General features: G+C 41.0%; 1 protein-coding gene across 2 annotated transcripts in view; it reads left to right on the forward strand.

Annotated features, from left to right (window-relative positions):
• SKA3 (spindle and kinetochore associated complex subunit 3) overlaps nt 1–18825 on the forward strand; it is a 226723-nt gene extending 207898 nt beyond the window's left edge. For both annotated transcript variants that reach the window (XM_069202259.1, XM_069202260.1), the window contains exon 10: nt 7258–18825. In XM_069202259.1, coding sequence (XP_069058360.1) covers nt 7258–7269 — 12 coding nt within the window. In that variant the 3' untranslated portion in view covers nt 7270–18825. The remainder of the gene's footprint in view (nt 1–7257) is intronic.
• The last annotated feature ends 342 nt before the right edge of the window (nt 18826–19167 follow it).

The raw sequence follows: 19167 nt of genomic DNA on the forward strand, positions 1-19167 counted from the left end.
TCCTCAGCGTAGGAGTCCTCATACCCTTCTATTATTTAAGGTGAGTAAACTCACTTGTATGCAGGTATAGAGAGCAATCAAACTGGGGGGACCCATAAAAGTGGGGGTAGTGAAACGTTAGAGTTATGCACTATGGGAGGCTGTAGGCCTCACAGGAAACAACATGCCCTTTTTATAGGTTAGGCTAATCAAACACTGCCTGGGTTGCTGCCTGTTTTAACATGCAGCTACTGCTGTGAAAGCGCTTAAAATACAGACCTTGTAGATGTAATGGATCCAGGTGGGATAGGACACTCCCTGCACCTACAAACGTTGTCGGAGGCTCTCAGCTGTCAGGCAGGGGAAGTGGAGAAGCATGGTCCGATCTGCAGAGGCCGGATAAAGCACCTGTGTAAGAAGGTACGAGGGGCGCGCACCTTCAGCAGCCGAAAAAACGATGTGCGCCCACCCCGCGGTTCATCAGAGGCCAAAAACAAACGGTCCAAATGATCAAAGTGCACACAAAGAAGCAGCTGAACTTTCCTGCGCCTGCTATCAACACAAAGGCAAAACAACCATCACAATATCAACAATAAAATACTGAAGGCCAGACACTGAACCGAGGTCCGGATACTTATTTCTGCGGCTCCAGCAGGTAAGAAAGAGTACGAGTGAGAGAGGACAGAGGCATATGAAGGCTATCCTGCTTACTGACTGGACGATGGACTTTTATTGTTTTCGCTAGGTGTTATTGGAAATCAAGTTTTTTTTTTTTTTTTGTGTATCTTCAATATGGCTGCTGTTTAATAAAACAAAGAAAAAATTGCATAATCCTCGTCTCCAGGTCCTGACTTAGAATTCCAAGGACATTGGTATTCTTACCCTGAATGCTTGGATGAGGCCTATTTGATTGTTGTAATTGCAGGAGAAGATGGGCTGCAAGGGATAGAAAACAGAAGAGCTATCCTTGTGCTAAAACTGCACCAAATTGCTTTGATGCCTTCGTTTCCAGGATTCCAGTCCTGCTTCAGAGGAAGGTGTCAGGCTTCCCCTCGAGAAGGAGGGAGATTAATTTTGACCATTGACTCCTTCAGATTTTGAAATCTAAGGGGGGAGGGAGCACACTGCCTCTCATCCCAGCACAGTTCACCCCATTGCATCCTCGTAAATGCAGTACACTTACTTCAAAGTTGCTGTAGCTTTTCACCAAAGATGGTGCAGGTAGTGTGGTTATCTCTAGACATGTGTTTCTGGGTTTTGCCCTTTATCAGTACAGAGCAGAAGCAGCAGAGAGCAGAGAAAAGCCATCTGGGTTTGCTGGTATGCTGCCTAAGTCTTTACAGGTTACAGTACCACTCCACAGGCAGAGAGGTGCATCCCAGGTGAGCTCGTCAGCTCATTGGCTTAAGGGAACCTTTTAAACTCAGGGGAGGAGGGAGCACATTACCTCTCATTCCAGCACAGGTCACCTATTGCATCCTGGTAAATGCAGTACGCTTACTTCAAAGTTGCAGTCGTTTTTCACCAAAGTTGGTGCAGTTAGTGCTGTTATCTCTAGGCACGTGTTTCTGAGTTCAGCCCTTCATCAGTAGAGAGCAGAAGTAGCAGAGAGCAGAGAAAAGTCATCTGAGGTTGCTTGTATGCTACCCAAGTCTTCACAGGTCACAGTACCACTCCACAGGTGCATTCCAGGTGAGCTCGTCATCTCATTGGCTCAAGGGAGGCTTTTAAACACAAGTGGGGAGCAACCCTGGGTCACTTTTCTCTGCTCTCTACTACTTCTGCTCTTTACTGATGAAGGACTAAACCCAAAAACACGTGTCTAAAGATAACACTACTTGCACCAACTTTGGTGAAAAACTACAGCAACTTTGAAGAAAGTGTACTGCATTTTCCAGGATGTAATGGGGTGAACTGTGCTGGGATGAGGCAGTGTGCTCCCTCCCCCTTCAGATTTTGAAATCTTTATACTTGTTCTATTATCTAGGAATCACTGATCTCCTTGGCTCCTACTCCATTCAATTTTCAACCCTCATTCTACACAGAAGTCTTGGTTGGATGAATACCTTTCTGTCCCTGCTGAGCATAGTGACGTTAGGGAAGGTTCCTTCTTCAGAAAAGGGAAACATCAGCAAGAAGAGAAATGGTATAGTGCCTGTCTTAGATCACCGACTTAATAATAGTTTCCAAAAGAACTGAAGTTGAGGTTGGCAACTCTTGCACATATTTCCACTGTAGGGCAGTACCACCACTGCAACTTACCATTAACTCTGCCTTAAGTAGGGACGGTATCATGAACTCTGCACCAGCACATCTGAATTGCATGAAAATTGATTCTGCCCACTGGGTTTGGTCTTGGACCACATTCACTGCCTAATGTGGTGACTGCGGTTGTTTAGTGTTGTGGTGTATCTTTCCAAAATGTGCCTACTTTGAGCGGTAGCTAGGTGGGGCAGTTTTGGAATAGTTTCTTCAGAATACAATTCATTTACTTGTGGTTAATATTTTGACAATATTTCAATTTATTTTATCTCTGACTTGAAGTAGCCTTAAACCACGTGCTATCCACACATCCATTTCAGTGTACCTTCAAATCCTAGAACATGGATCCTATAGCCGCAATTGTGGAAGGATTATCGGGGGATTGAAAAATGTATTCTACTCCTGCACTTTTATTGTGCCTTTGTGAGATCGCAGCTTGATGTTCACTTATCTGGTGAGGCAGTGGTTCCCAACCTTTTGACTTCTCTGGGCTCCTACTATATCAATACTGGAACCCGGGGACCGCCATTGAATCATTATTGGAATCCAGAGACCCTCCAGCGAGTCATTACTGAAAGCTGGGGACCTAATCTGTTAATGTTATTTAATTTTCTGAGCAATCAGGGACCCACTGCAGAGGCTTCGCAGACTCCCAGGGGTCCCTGGACCACAGGTTGGGAACCTCTATGGTGAGATATCTGTTTGAGCTAATGCGTTCATGCTCCTTGTTTATCGACCTTGAAAAATAGTTATGCTGTCTCCTGTCCTTTGGCTAGAAGAGAGGGGTGACTGCAAGCTTTCTCTGTAACTCCTGTGTATTCAAGTTTATACCATCATCATGTGTTTCTGGGAGTTTATCTGCCTTTCTTACAAACGTCATTTCTGAATTCCGTTTTATTCAGACAGTTACTTTTATTAGCAGGCTTGTTGCCCCCCCATATACTTCGAATATGAGGAAACATCTCCATCATCTTTTCTCAAGAGGCCACCAAGGGCCTTGTATAGAGCTAGGCTGATGCAGGGGTTCCTACCAAAAGTGGCTGATGTGTTATCCACCTCATTAAGAGTTCATTGATGTCATTGGCTCTGAACAATACAGCAGGTAGGACATCTGCCAGATTTTGGCAAATATCCTGCACTAAATAAAGGTGTCATTTTTTTCTTGTAAAGAAACCTTCTTGGAGTACAGAATACACATCCAGCTCGTCGCAGTGTGCTGTGGAGCTCTGAACGAAAAAGCAGTGTTGAATGACCAATTATTCAATATTCTTTGGTTTTAGGCAATGTAGTCTCGGACATTATTTTTGTGTAAGTTTTTATGGGTGTTTTTTTGGGAATCTGCTACAATCTGGGATTAGAAGAACCCACGGAAAGAAATATGTGATAATAGCTTGCTTTTAATAAGGTTTTTTTCTGATAGATACTTTTATCTTCATGCAGATTTCTCATCACCTTCCGCCCCTCCTCTACTGGGGGTATTTTAATGCTGCCGTCATGTTTTCTGATCTTGACCACTTTGTAGTGGGAAGATTTAGATGAAACTGAAAAAAACAGGCAGGTGGTGTGTTGATGGAACTGTTACATCCCTTCTTGCGTTGACGTCTGGGATTCAACACCTGCTGCCTGAGAAAAATTATATTGTTTCAATTTTTCTTTGTCATTCAATTTTAGGTCTCCTCCATTTACCCTTGTTCATCAGTCTTTCATAGTGAAGAGTTAAGGAGGCTTTGCCTTCCACAGGTCTTTTTAAGGCTAACGCGAGAAACAGACTTTAAACATACAGGTCCTTGTGGCTTAACAGTAGTGATCTCTTTTTCATAATATGGAGAGCTACAGTATTCTTTGTCAGACCAATAATGTCAGTGCTCACATTCGAGAAAGGCTATAACTTCGCTTGATGTATTAAGGCTTTCCACCGTGCAATACAGGGACATGGAGTTCATAGCTCCCTTTGTGTGTTTTTTTAGCTCACAGAAAGAAAGCAGGTGCTTTATATGTCTAAATCAGAACTCTTGCGGATGTCCCCTCAAATTGAAGACAACGGATACAAATTGGTCTCCATGCTCTCCTGTTCAACCTTCACAATAAGCTGCACAGGGTCATCCCCACCTCCATCTATGCAGGACTTAATAAGAGTTCACAACCAGTCGGCCCCTGTGGCACCTCTCTGTAGACCAAGAGAAATAAGTGAAGATATGTCTTGTGCTGCATTCCACACTTCTGTACAAATGCTCTTTTCATTAATTGGAGCGTCCTGTTAAACCTCATTTGTCACAGGATTAGCAGTGCTTGGATGGTGGCTAACCCTCTTATTACCAGAGACCGCACATCACACTGCTCTTAAATTGAGCTCCCTGTCGCACATTATTTTTTCAGGGTAGCATATTCTGGCAACCATCAACTTGACAGCCCTGGTTTCTAGATTGGTGCTTACTGATCTCAATTACTGCATTAGGGTACCAGGCAGCATAATCTACTTCAACTGGGAACAAGCCACTTGTCGCTTGTGCATAGGGGTGCAGAGGACCAGCATTGTTAATTACTACTTGCTGAAATTGTAACCATGCCACAGGAAGGGAAACTTCCTGTTAGTGTCCTTGGCGTCTTGGCATCCCTAGCAGTCTGTAGGTCAATTATGACTTTGAGACACACATCTGCCATTTTCAGTCAAATGCAGTTGGCTAGTAATTCTTCGGTGCCAAACTCTGAATCTCATGCCTTTGGATGTTTGTAACTACCTTCTTGTGCCGATATCCAACCAGGGATGATTTTCGAGGCTTCGCTAGTACATGAGCCTTTTTTCTCAGTACATTATTTCAATTTATAGTTGATCTGTTCCTGTTTCTTCTCTCACATCTGTTTTTGGGATTCAGCCTTTAGCTGGTCCAATTTGAATCATATGGACTTAAGCTGTACTTCCTTTGCTGGTTGTGGAGTTTGATGTATCCAGAGGTTTGGATAGAGGGTTGGAGGCTGTATGCTTTTATTTTTGGTGAGATGCCTGTTCAAGTGTTGGGAGTCTCCAGCCAGAGATGGCACCGATGACCGAGTTTTGTATAATTTTGGAATAGAAAATTTTTATGTTGGGAAAGTGTGTGTGTTTGTGTGTGTGTTTGTGTGTGCGCATGTAGGTGTGCGGGTGTCTGGCTTATGCTCTGAGTAGCGTTTTATTTTTGCTTTACTCCGGGTGACCACATTTGCCATTCATTTTTTAGTCTAACCCAGTGCAGCACTTTACTTCACATGGGCAGTAGGAATATCATCTGATACTTCATTACCCACTTATTTATGTTCCTGTTCAGTTATGTTCGCTGGGTGGTCCCGTTTGCCATTCATCATGGAAAAGGTGTGCCACATTACTCCCTAAACCACAATTTATACTTTCTCTTCTGTTTACTGGATAAATTTACAAATATATGTCTGTATATTTATATCATGCCATGGCCTAACGGCTGACTTTGTAAATGGTGAATAAAGTTTGAATTCAGCACAACTAACCTCCTCCGATCCTAGGAAAATCACTTCATCAACCCTTGCCTAAATACCACAAACAATAGCAAAGCCAATAGGTCGTACTTATGCAATATCTATTGACTTTGTCTATGCTATTTCTTAGACATGTACTGCAGTGTGGCTGCTATGCAACATGGCTGAAAGTAAAAAAAAAAAAAAAAAAAAAAGTGCTATGGCGCAGTCAGCGCTTCCTCTATCATAGCGCTTTTTTATTTTATTATGAACCGTGCTGCACAGCAGCCGTGCAGCTGTACAATATGGCAAAAAAGATTGACACAGCCAATAGGTCTCGCATAGGTGAGACCTATTGGCTTTATCAGTGGTTTTGGAAAAAGGCAATATGATGAGGTTAGCGCTGGTCATGTCTAACTTATTTATTAGGTCGAGCGCGCAAGCGCTCTTACCTGTTGTAATCTATCTGTGGGCCCATCACTATCACCCGTTCATGGGCTTGCCTTTCAAAAATCCTTCATCACTGGTAAATTCTTTGTTTGTCCCTCCTTGGGGCGGTTTTGTTACCGCCTTGGACGCCGACCCTGTTACATGGATGATTGGACGTTTGTCGATACGTTTGACTGCGAGCAAACTTCTTTTTCCTTTTGTGTCTCTCCTTCGTGCTCATGCTCAGGGCAGCTGTGGCACTTGAATCGGCTAGCTGATGTCAACTGTTTCACTTTTCATTTTCAATTTATGTGGCAAGAAAAGTCCAGTTAGGAATTTACAACGCTGATAGCTCTAACTCGAGCAAATATGTATCATAGGCTACATTCATGCCAGTTTTTTTCTTATCTGGATTATTGAATACTAGGTCCCGTGAGAACAATGCAAGGAGTTTGATATATTGATATGTGGTGTTTGTGACTCCTGTATTCCTCCCTTTGTTTCCTCCAGGCACTAAATTCACAGCCACCAACTCCCTGGAGGTCTACTCTGAAATTTCTCATTTGGACAGTCCATGTCCTGTTGTTTTACTGTGCAGAAGGAGCATCCATTTATTCTGCTGCTATCTGCTTTCAGTCCTTCTGCTACTCTTTATCCTTCAGATTTGGGGCTCTTAAAGTATCTTGCATTCAACGGAGTCTGAAAACGTGGCTATTCATCTACACAAATTATTTCTGGACTGCCAGCATATACCACCTTAGTGCCAAGAAACCAACTAGGGTGATCCCTTAGCTTAGAAATGCTAAGCTGAAGCATTTTATTGATGACAATAAAAGGAAGATGTCTCTCGGAAAAGTAACTAGTGAGTTGGAGGGCCAGAAGTGCATTCACACATCGAGGATTGCAAATTGCATTCTGTTTGTGCTGTGTGTCTTTAGCAGGAAGAATGTCACATGAGTTTGGAGGATGTGAGTTAAAAGCGTGAAGCAGTGGCCAATATGACAAAAATGTGTACTAACTGCATCTTTGAAAAAAAACAAAGAACTCACTCCATTATATTTAAATGTTTCGTACAAATGCATTTTGACAAGATATTAACTAGTGTTTTTTCTATCTGTTCAGGTCTTGATCTAGTCTTCTGCTGTGCACTTCACTGACAGGCCAAATCACCATCCTCTAACATGTGATCTACACTTCGCCTTATGCAGTTTCAAATGAAGAGATCCCGATTTGGAATTAGAGGTCCAAACATGCAGATCTCTGACTCTCTCCTAAAGGTCTTCATGGAACATCTCACCCTTTGTACAGCTGTGAACTCCTGTCTATTTTGTTAAATCGTTCTCGGTCAGATTCCATGCAAACCCAAAGCCTGCTGCAGTGCTAATCCTTTGTCAGTAAATAGCTCTATAGTCAGATCTAGAACATGACATAGTTTACCTCTTCTCTTCCTCGTTTTATTTCTTAATTGACAGACATTATTCTCACGTTAATTTGTGAACTATAAAGGGAGGCCGGTCTGACCACCATATGTTTTTTTCCTCTCCTTGAAAAGTGTGTGAAAATGTTTGTGATATTTGGGCGAACGTGGTATACTCGTGGCAAGATGCATGTGTGGGTCTTCCTTTTTTTCTGGTGGTAGGGCTGCTGTCCACAGGATGTTGGCCACACCATTATGTACGTGTGGCTCTATTTCTAACACAGTTGAACGAGGTTGGGGGGGGGGTAGTGTGTGACAGGAGTCTCACTTGGATGTCGACAAAAGTTCAGGTGGGCACTGTGATCTCAGTCAGCCGTAGACTTGGAAGTTTCATATCAGCATGTCAAAAGCTCCACAGAGCCACAGCTAAGGGTGTCCTTGAAATGCCCATTGTGTGCTTTTAGTGAGATGAGCAGACTGGTGTGGAGTGGCTCGGAAAAGACAGTGTAGGGCAGGAGGAGCAGCTTCCTATTCTGCTCACCTTTTCACTCCAAAAAGACAGAGATACAGATCGCCTACTCAGAGGTTGGTGGGATCATGTTGAGTGGAGGCAGTTGTAGCCCTTGATTGACAAGGCTGTGGCATCTTCAGTAGCACATGAGAGACACAGACCTTCCTGTTTCTTCTACTTCCGCAGTCATAGGCAGAGCAGGTCAAGGACGATGAGTTAAAGGAGCAAGTTAAGCTGGTCTTGACCTTTGTCTCGGAGGATACCGCATAGCCACTGTTATATGAACCTCAATTGGAAGGAGTGAATAAGTTAACCATATAGGAAATGCCATCTATTTCCCCTTTGCTAGTGCATCATTCTATCAAGAGTGGCCTTAAAGAGAAATGCAAAGTCCAGGCGAAGTTGTCTTTCCCAAATTCATGGCCACAATCTATCCAGTTGCTGATATGGAAATGGAGGTCACACGTTCTGTACCTGTGGAACCTTGCGGAAAAGGTGACCGTTCTGCACATGGCATGGTTCAGAGGAAATCCTTTGGATACAAATGTGGAAGAGGCTGTAAGGAAAGTTGGGTAAACCTATTTTGAAGAGTGCAAGGTGCATGTGGACAGTCCTCTAAAAAACAGGACCACTTAGTGTATCATAACACGATGCCAGAAGAGGCATATTGTGCTGATATCATGGTTTGGTAGAACAGCAGTGAAAATATCTCACTGGTGTGGTATTCCATTCCATTAGAACAGCACCCATATAACCCATGAGACTTTAGGACCTGCTCGCAGGACTGTCTGGGCCTCATAATGGAAAACCTACTCTAATCAGAAATGCTTGCTACTGCATAACCCTTTTCAGCTGTAGAAGTTATTTGGGCTAGATCTGGGTGATCTAGTAAAGAGAATTTTGGGAATTTTTCTACACCTACCCATGTCCTGGCAGGTCTAAGAAAGAGAATTCCATGCCCTTTCACATGGATCTACGAGCAGTATCAAGGGGAGAATTTTCTTCTTCCAGGCACATGAGCAAGTAAAAGCGGCAGTATGGCAACTCACTGAGGGGAAATACATTTTTTCTGCCACTAGGAACAAAGTGCAGCAATTATGATTGACAGAGTTTTCTTCAGGATAGCATAGGTGTAGTCATTTGCCAAAATCTGGGTTCTGAAGATTGTGACACTTGCTTATCACATAGAAATCAATGTGCCATTGTCAAACTTTCGACCTATTGCTCAGAGTTTCAGTTTAGAAACTGCTGCAGAGTTAGGACATAGTGCCTGTCTTGGAGTGTGAGAAGGACTTTGAGTTTGTCCTCTCCTTTGTGTGTTTTAGATGGTATCCTGTGAGTTTAGGTTGCTTTTCAATCTGAAGGACTTGAGCAAATAGGTTCCTGAAATTCCTTTCAAGAATTCCTTTCAAGACATATGTGATTCATAAAATCAAACTGTTGTCCTGCTGAATACCTAGCAGCACATCCTGACTGCAGAGTGTCTCTAGCAATTTTTCTGCCTCGCTGAGTAAGGCATTATCTTGAATGTGAAGTCACATTTTGTGTCTAAGAAACCCTTCTAATTTATTGGGATGCTCATTCAGACAGACAAGGAAAGAGTTTCCTGCTCAAGCAGCGGATTCAAGTATTGGAAAGCTCCCTGACATACCTGATGTGGGGCCAGGATGCCCGAGTGCGCTCAGAAATCAGGGACACTTGACTTCCATGCTGTTCTTAGTTCTTTGGGGAAGGTCTCTTTTAAAGCCTCTGATAAGCTCTAGTCTGTAAAAGTGGATGTCGGATTCAGAGAACTAATTTGAAGATAGTAGCTTGTTTAGTCACGTTATAGTTGTGAACTCCAAATATAACTAAGGGGGATGCGTTGGCCTCTCGCCTTCCTGGCCATCACCACCAATGCCAGTGCATTGGGAAACCATTAGCGAAATGGAGGCTCCATAATGGAGCAAGAAGAATTTCTTCAGGTTATTCAGATGGAGAGCGTGCAGGCAATCCAGTAGGGCCCAAAGATATTTCCAGAACCTGTTCATATGCATATTCAGATGCAAATTCAATTCCATAGACAAGATTCTTGTCAGTGGTCAAAGGGGCACTGGTTGACTGGCCCTCGCATTACTGGCAGGCAAGATATTTATTCATGTGCACAGCGCAGACCCTCATATCATTAACATCTGTAGTGATCATCTTAGTAATGTGCTCCTATCTTCTCAGGATCATAGTATTTTGGGGGCAGTCTTCTCATCTCTGTCTCATGTTTCTGGACGCTCAGGCATTTAATATTGATTCCTTGCTCATACCATGGCCAACAGGTAGGCCGTTTGCTTTAATGCCTATGCGATTGATCCAGTAGGATTCTGGCCAAAGTTGAAGAGGAGAGAGCCAAAGTGATATTGGTTACTCTTTCGCCTGCTACGCAGCATGTGCCTGGTTTTGGTCCTCTGATGTTTAGTCCTGTCAGAGCATCTGTTGTCCCACCAGAGACTGGCTTTTTGCAATCTGAAAGGATAGGGCTCTTGCTGTACAGGAGGACTTGTTTGGAGTATCAGACACCGCTCTTTAGCAGTCTTAGCAGCCTTTTACCAGGCAGACGTGCACTTACCACTGAGTGTCCTATCAAAGGTGCAGTCTTTCTTCAGAGTGCGATTATCGGAGTTTAAAAGGTGGCAAGGAGAGATACATGCCACATTTTGTTCTTGGGTTCTAATGAGACTGTTGCAAGCGTGTAAACCACCTCAAGCATTGGGTAATCAGTGGTTCCCTTGAGTGTATATTATGAGCGGGTAAATAGTTTACATATCAATTGTTAAATTAGCATTGTAACCATACATCAAATTTCATATCTTAAAACTCGATAAAATACAGAGGCTTTCGTGAAGTGATGAAAAGGAATTGTTTTTTAATACCAGCACTTTTTTTATTCAAAGCAACGCCTTTTGATCTTTGATCACTCAGTGTGATATAGATATAGACAGTGTGACAGATATAGACATATAAATACAAAGAAGGTCAAAGAGCAATAAATGGTAGAGCTAAATTGATTGTATGCAGCCTGCATGCCACCTTTAGACAAAAAAAAATCTCCTGGTCTTTGGCTATTAGAAGGCTGTTGACTCCATTATTGTGAGTATTGTTCTAAATATTGTTTGAATGATCACACTCGAAATGTAACCAAATTGAATTGTAAGCTATTTACCTGGTCATAAAATTACTTCCAGTTAACCCAATGCTTTTTAATATAGTAGCTTATTCCAGTGTCCTGGTGGTTTATAGGGTAGCTAGGTGAGTGGAATTTCTTTATCCCAATGCCCAGGACATATTCTTTGGGGTCAAGGAAAACAAGTTTTCATGATTGTTATCCACTTTGACAAGTAGACCCAATGCTCTGCCACACAAATCCTTTAGCTGCCAGATTACAATACCAGGTATGGATCTGGGAAAGATAATTGCCTGACATTAGAGGCAAAATTGTAATCCATAGTAAGTTGTTCAAATGTGTACAAGATTCATTAATATTAACGTTTTTACTGTTAGTGATTTAAGGCTATACAAATAGCTGTGACCTCAGCTTAAATTACTCACAGTGGTTCCACTATCAAAATGTTTGGAAATGTAGCAATTTGAGGCTAATTACATTGCTTCCAGAATCCTGACTAATTATATACAAATAATTATATAAGCATGGGAGCAAGATTGGTGATTATTTGCTTTCAAAATAAAATGTGCACAGAAAAATGTGCAACTTAAAAAAAGCTTTTTGCTAAGCTATTTTCTGAGGCATTACTTATAAAACATGTTTGATGCATGCCAGTGTAAGAAAAAGATAGATTATGACGCATCCTCGAAAAACAATTATAAGCAACATGAACATAAATTAGGGGTCTGATTCTTATTTTTTTTTTAAAAGTGACGAAAGTGCACTCAGGTACTGTTCTTACTTTGTAGCAGACTCATGACCTTCAAGAATTCACAAGAGTTTACAAAGACAGGCTTGGAAACTATTCCTAACAAACATTTGTAAATTTCCTTTACGAAAGAACAAATCAGCTGACTGATTGAAAATTCACTTTCCTTACACCTTATTGTACCCCACTCTACAAAACGTTGTACTCTTCTAGTCTGGAGTACATTTCCAAACCTTTTCCAGTGTAAGAAGAGAGTGAAGAGTTTTGGGTGGTTACCCTTAAACATGTTAGGTTGTGGGTGTGCTCAGACTCGCAGGGTATTCCAACCCCAGAACTACTGCATCCTGTCAAAGTCACACCCCTGCATTTAAATGTGCAGAAAGGTTGTAAAATCGGGAAAGAATCCATTCCCTAATATGAGCCGTAACATAATGACAGAAGCTATCCTGTAATAAGAACACCTCTACAGATTGTCACAGTAAGAACGCCACTACAGTTTGTCACCTTCCTGCTTGGCACCAAAAGGGGCATGTGGATTTTATTTACAGGACAAGTAGATTTTATAAATTCCACAGTCCTGGGCAGCTCTTTTTCTCATTTGAACAGAAGTACAGTCTCTAGTATTGTAAAAACCATAGCTTCTTTATAAACTAATAATCCTACCTTTTAAAATTTATTCATTGCATTCCAATTTCCCATGGAAATATGAACAATAAAGAAGCCCCACACACTCCCAGGAATACATTGCAAAGATGATAAATGGTTGATCATTATTGGGGCTGTCGGCAACTTTTCATCCCACTAGTAAATCACAAGCACTTTAAAATCAACTGGAAAAATGTTGTAAATAATACATTTGCCTGACAATATACTGTGACTATGATAACTGGATATTTGAATGCCAGCATCAATTGCCTTGGTTTAGAGGTCTAACGAATGAACGATCCTAAATTTCAACAACGATTTGGTGACATTGCGACTAATTTTTTAATGGCTTGATTAGTCTTGGGCATTGATAGAGCCCTTGAGCATAGTACAAAAATGACCTTGGAGCAATAGCTAAGCATAAGAACTTTAAGATACTTAAATTAGACAGAAATGTCACCTCTTCAAAAATTTGAAAAAACATTTACTGAATTTGGAGCAACTGAAAAAATGTTAGAAAAATCAGCAAACTGAAAAAAATATCTAGAACTACCAAAAAAAGAACGAATAAATCTGTTTTCTTGACAAATTATACACACCGCAACAGACATACTGTAACTCAGGCCCATCAAGGCTGTCGGGAAAATCCAGAAACAGAAGTTGTCAACCTTTCCAGAATTTTAAGGAAGTTAAGCAGAAGAGTAGAAGGCCCTTGATAGCTCTAACACAGGACGGTAAGATGGGCAAAACTACAGCCAATCTTTGATAGGCAACAATTGTTAGGGATTAGTTAATTTTTCTCTCTTCATGATAGTCTCTGAATGGATATTTTGTTTCTTAAGTATGACATTTGAATATGTTTATAATGTGACTGTAACAGAAAGTATTAGTAAACTATTTACCCACTGATTTAAAAAAAATAAAAAAAATACTTCAATGAGAAATAGTTGCTTTAATATTATATGGTCCATAGGCACTCCTATGGATGGGTGATGGCTATTGACAGCCGCAGTGCCTCTGATTTTTTTCATTATCGCCCCAACATTGTGGTGTCTGTCTACATTTTTTTACACACCCACGGTTGCTAGTTGTGCATGAGACAGCAGTCAGAGTTTGGTGGTCAGTTTTGTTTTCATGCTGTGAGTGAATGAACTGAATATTTATATTAACAGGTTAATTTAAACTATGTTAACACAAAGTACAGCTACCAACAAAAACATGAGCAGTATGGCCCTTACAGCAGAATGCAAAAGCTCAGTTAATCAGGGGTGCACAAATATTAAAACTACATTGAAGTAAAACGTACATCACAAAGTATTAGACATGCTAAGATTATGAAGACATCTCTTAAAAAAAGTAAATGAAGGTAGAGTTACTGATTTCCTGCCTGAACAGTACATTACGACCCCATGCATGAATGGACGCTGACTGTGTCGAATTCATATTTTCACCAATATGTTTGTCTTCAAGCCTTAATCGGACAAGAGCAAATAATGTAGGAAAGGGACTGAATTCTAAACTCACACATACGAGCGACATCAATGACTAAGTACAGATGTTTGTGGAAATTTGTAAATTCAACTAATTTGAATTGAAGGAATCGCATACATACAAACCTCCTTCTAGCCTGTGATGAGAGAGAGAGTTTATCAATACTTTGGGTGATTGCCCAATGCATAGAAGCACATGAAGAGCGTGGATTAAGGTTTCTTGAATGCCTCCACATCTCCTGTACAGGATTTAGGTAATCTTTTAGCAGTTGGTATGTTTCCACTCTGTCCTTAACCCTCCCAATCCAGGACGACAAAATGATGCTGATAGACTTGAAGATCAAGAATTGCCATTATCCTTATTCTCAGAGAGGACTTCCTTCCAGACAATTCCCTTTAATTACCTGAGACAGCAAAACATGCCCTGTGACAACATGTGATAAAGTGACCCTCGAAATACTAATATTTTGGGATGTAAAATTCTAAATACATTTGTGCCTGATCAGTGGACTGTGGAAGACTTAAGAAATTCCTGCAAGCAATACATTATTAATCATAAAGCAGGGCAGTTCAGAACCTAACACAGAACGAGTAATGGCATGGTGAAAGAGCTTAGGAGTTTGACTGGTGATATCTCTGAGTGAGTGGTATGAACTTACGTGGGGATTTTGACCTCTAGTCTGCTGAGTCATATGGAGGGCCTTGTGTGACTCATTTCTCATTCCCATAAGTGACTTGGGATCTTCTCAGATTAGAAGAATGTAGCAAGGGAGAGAAAAGAGAGGAGCAATGCTTAGATTAATTGTGGCACTCCCCATTACTCTTTTTTTTTTTTCCTCTCTACATGCCCAGAAGTTAGAGGTGAAGAAGGTGTGCGGGTTGGTTGATAACAGGAGGTGGTTTCGAATTTCTCTCCTTTTATATGTTCTGATAAGGAGTGATGCATGGCAAGGGCAAGACCCCTGAGCAAACAACAAAAGAAAATGTACTTTTATTAAACTGAAGTCAGATGGATTCCTAGGGGTATTTAAGGGGCAGAATGACTCAGTTAACAAATGTAACAAGGAAGAGAAGAGATTATTGGGATTACCACATGTAGTATAAGCAGAGTTCTTATCTTCCCCTAGGTGTGCTTCATGAATCCTTTCAAGGAGCTAAAACATCTACGTAGTTATTACTGTCAAATCCATCATGCATCTAACAGATTGGAGGTGATGATGATTTTGTTCTACAGTATCCAGCTTGGCTTAATCACATCAGTCTTTTCATCAGTGATCTTGCGGTTTCAGCTTCAAGGACCAATCTGATGCACTCTACTGCATGATCGTGCTTTTTTAAATATAATAGGCTTATTGCATTGGTTCTTTCTTCTAAACTTGTAAAACTAACTGTTTCACTAACCGTTGTTTATTTATTTATTATATGTTATTGTACAGCCTTTGAGTCACCTATCCTTTCCTTTCCCACGAAGACTGCTAATAACCGCCTAGCACAATGCATTCATCTTCCTACACCTGTAATTAGACTCCAAATGGTTTTAGTAATCTTTATTTTTGTCTAAAGGGGAGAGGGGCATTTTTTTTTTCTTTTAAAAAGGGAAATCTGGATGTCTGTTTTTACGTTGTTCCGTGACTAAAAACATATCTGCTCCTATTTAATTGTATATTTAGTGTGCCTAACATAAAATAATTAGGCACTAGATTTACATTTGTATTGGCAATGTACTGTCACCTGCCCAACTAAGCTTCAGTGGGGGAGGTTGTCTGTGCGGGGGCGGCCATTTTTTGGACTTCAATAAACATCTGCATGGTGGACTGTTTAGGTAATCGACTGCTTAAGCTTAGCAGAAATTCTCCGACATAAGTTACTTCTGCTTCTGTGTCGTGTCAGTAAATCCCCTGATTTACAATGACTTGACTGCATGGCTATCTAGTTAGCCTCATGTAAACAGTAAAGGAGAACTCAGGCTAAAGGGCCAATTCCACGTACCCACTGGATTACATGTGTAATAGAACAGTGATTCTGGGGTTTAGACTGTAATGAATGGCCATTCAGAATCAACTTAAAATTCAGACTTGACTCTTACTGTCAGCTATTGGTCCTTCAGCCGCCTTCAGGCCCATGATAATTTTCCCTATCCCAGATGCATTGACTTACACAAATAGAAGGGAAAACGGGTTTGTTGCTACATGAACTGTACCCCAATAACTATTTCAATCATTGAACGTGTACTATCAAGTGTGGCTGACCTTATGTTAATTGTTTGTATCCAAGCAGTTTCAACTGATCAGAAGACAACTTGTTCAGCGCCCTAGAGAACACCATAAATAAGTCAACAGTTCACAATATCCGAAAGCAGCAAACTTGCTTTCTAGTCAAGAAAACTGTATTATGTACTGTAGCAATGCTTCATACACGGGATTTTCTGCATCCAAATAACGATTTTTCACACAGGTGTGATTGGAAAATCTAGATTTTATTACAGATAGAGCCTTATGCTTTATACATTATCACTTTATTGCAACTTTCCACCAACAAAGCACTGATGTGTAGTAAACAATGTCAACGTTCTGCCTCTTCTTTTATGCTCAAGATGTCCAGTGTGACCAAACAATCTGATGTAGTTCGTTAGACATAAAGGAACAACAAATGGTTCACCTGTCCACTGTCCTGATCCTTTAGCCTCATAAGGGAAAGGGAAAGACCGCAATAATTAGGCCAAAACCTTGAACAGACTGTATGCTAGACTGACTAGACCTTGATTAGAAAGGTACCTTGAGATAATATGCTCACATTATGCAAAGTCTAAGGTTTGCTTCCATTTCCAGGATGGATGAAGGCAGAATAGTATGACCATCCTGTCGCAACAGTTATGAAAATCATCATTTTATCAAGAGGCATAAAGGTCGTGTTATATGCACTTTGAAGGCACATTCACAAGCCTTACCCCAAAGATCAGTGGGCTTTATGGATTCTGGAAGTAAGTTGCCCACCCATTCAGCTAATTTTAGAAGATCTTCCAGTCTTCTCCAGAAGCCCAAGCAGCTGTTTCTACCCTTGCTGAATGGTTCCTGGAATATAAGATGTCCACGTAAGCCTTCTCCATCACAGATCTCATTATTGGTGAAGAGATAACAAGAAGTAAGGGTTTGGGTTTCTTTAAAGAATTCACAGGATTAAACATGGCTGTCTGGAAACTCTTACTCCTTAGGGCAAGTAATGAGGGTGACTCTGAAAATATGGGTACAAAATATTGGAGGTCCTAGTCCTTCTAGAGAACATACTCCATTTGGTAAGAACTTGTTTATCCCATACAACTCTTGAAAGTCTACCAACCTTCTAAACAGGTCAGTAATAAATGCAAGTTTCTGATAGGTTTAATACACACTGTTCATGTTCTTTGGATCACAATATCATTATCAGTTTTTTTAAATGTGTACTCTCTTCAAGAGCTTAAAAACGTCCTTCTTGAAAGGGATCCCTCCAGCTGGTTAATAAGCCATGGAAACTGCGGATATAACAATTGATGTTTCTGAAATTCTTGCCTTCATCATTAAAGATGTGTAAAAGGTTTACGAGCACCACTTTCTGTGCAGGATCCAGATCCTATCCTGTGCTCCAACTGAATCCAGCTTTCCAGAAGGAAACATAGAGTACCCTAGTCTCTGTGGCTGAGCAATCCAAAGGCACTCGGGCCTACTACAAAAATCTCTCAATCCTAGCAGCTAGCAGTTCAACTGCAGGTGAAACAAACCCTCTAGCACCAGTTGTTGTGGGGTCACCATAATGTCTCTGAAGCTAGAAAAAAGGAGCTGTGTCCTCACATTGAACACACGAGCAGCCAGAAGCCTCAGCTGACTGGTTAGTAACTGATTCTTCCTCATGCAAAAGAACATGTAGAATCATCATGCAAAGCATACAGCCCCCTAAACCCCCTTTCCTGAGAGTAAGATATAAACATCCAGAGTTCAGCGACTGGCTGCCAAAATATTTCACCTAGGTGTTCAACAACGAGGCTTCACTGCCTTCACTTTTTATAACATGAAAGGTGTGTCTTCCCCTTCATTATCTACTCCACATGAAGGTTGGCCAGATTCAGGCTTGTCTCATTTCTTGATGTGCAATAACTTCAGACCCATAAGCTTTTCATTTAGGATAGCCAAATAGATTTATGCTTCATCTTTGATCTTGTGCTGTGGTTCACCATTGCTGTTTAGGTATTTCTATAAAAATATAATAAGCTTCACCTTAAATGTTACTTTATTTGTTCTTTTTTTGTTTTTGTTTTTTCACCGACTGGTTGTAAATGCAAGTGGATGAGAAGAGGCAAAATTTGTTTTCCGAGTAACAGGAAATGTAAAAAACCACAGCTTTCCAAGCAAAATGGCAGGCGAGCAAATGCCCTTTATGGTAACAAAAAAGACCACAAACCAAAATGGTGGCTAGAATATGACCTCATTCTGCCACATGCCGTGGCTGCCTGCGTAGTTTGTAGATATCGCTCAGTTCCTAAAGATGTGCTAGACACCATGTCAGCTGACACTTCTCAGAACCTAGTGGGTAAGAACAAAGGGAAATGCGTCAAGACCCAATAGAGAAAGGCACAAGCAGGGTCCAAAGAGAGTTGAACCAAAAAACCAATGCAAGCCAGTACCACTTGAACAAAGTCAAGGTCAACAATGCCTCATGCTGGGAAAACTCAATATGAAGCAAATTAGAAAGAGAGGTTAAGCATCATTGAATACTTGCATTAGGCTCATCTATTCCCTCCTCTACTCTCCTGCTTTCGTACATAAAGCAAATATAATAAATTTCTAGCAAAGTTATCCCCTGAATGTTATCTCTTTTGTAGCCACGAAGGCTAGTCTGCTTTGGTAAGCGTTTAAGCCATGGCCACACCTAACTTTGCTGAAACCGTTGTAAAAAGCCTTTCGTGTGCCTGGTTTATCATGCTTAAAATCTTGACAGGAGTGTGGGCTAAGCAGATCGAGATAACTTTGGCCAGCAAATTAAATGTTCTTTTGAAATAAGTTCTGAAGCAACTTAGTATTCTGAAATGTTTGCCCA

The sequence above is a fragment of the Pleurodeles waltl genome, chromosome 8 (assembly GCF_031143425.1).
Source record: "Pleurodeles waltl isolate 20211129_DDA chromosome 8, aPleWal1.hap1.20221129, whole genome shotgun sequence".
Lineage (NCBI taxonomy): Eukaryota > Metazoa > Chordata > Amphibia > Caudata > Salamandridae > Pleurodeles > Pleurodeles waltl.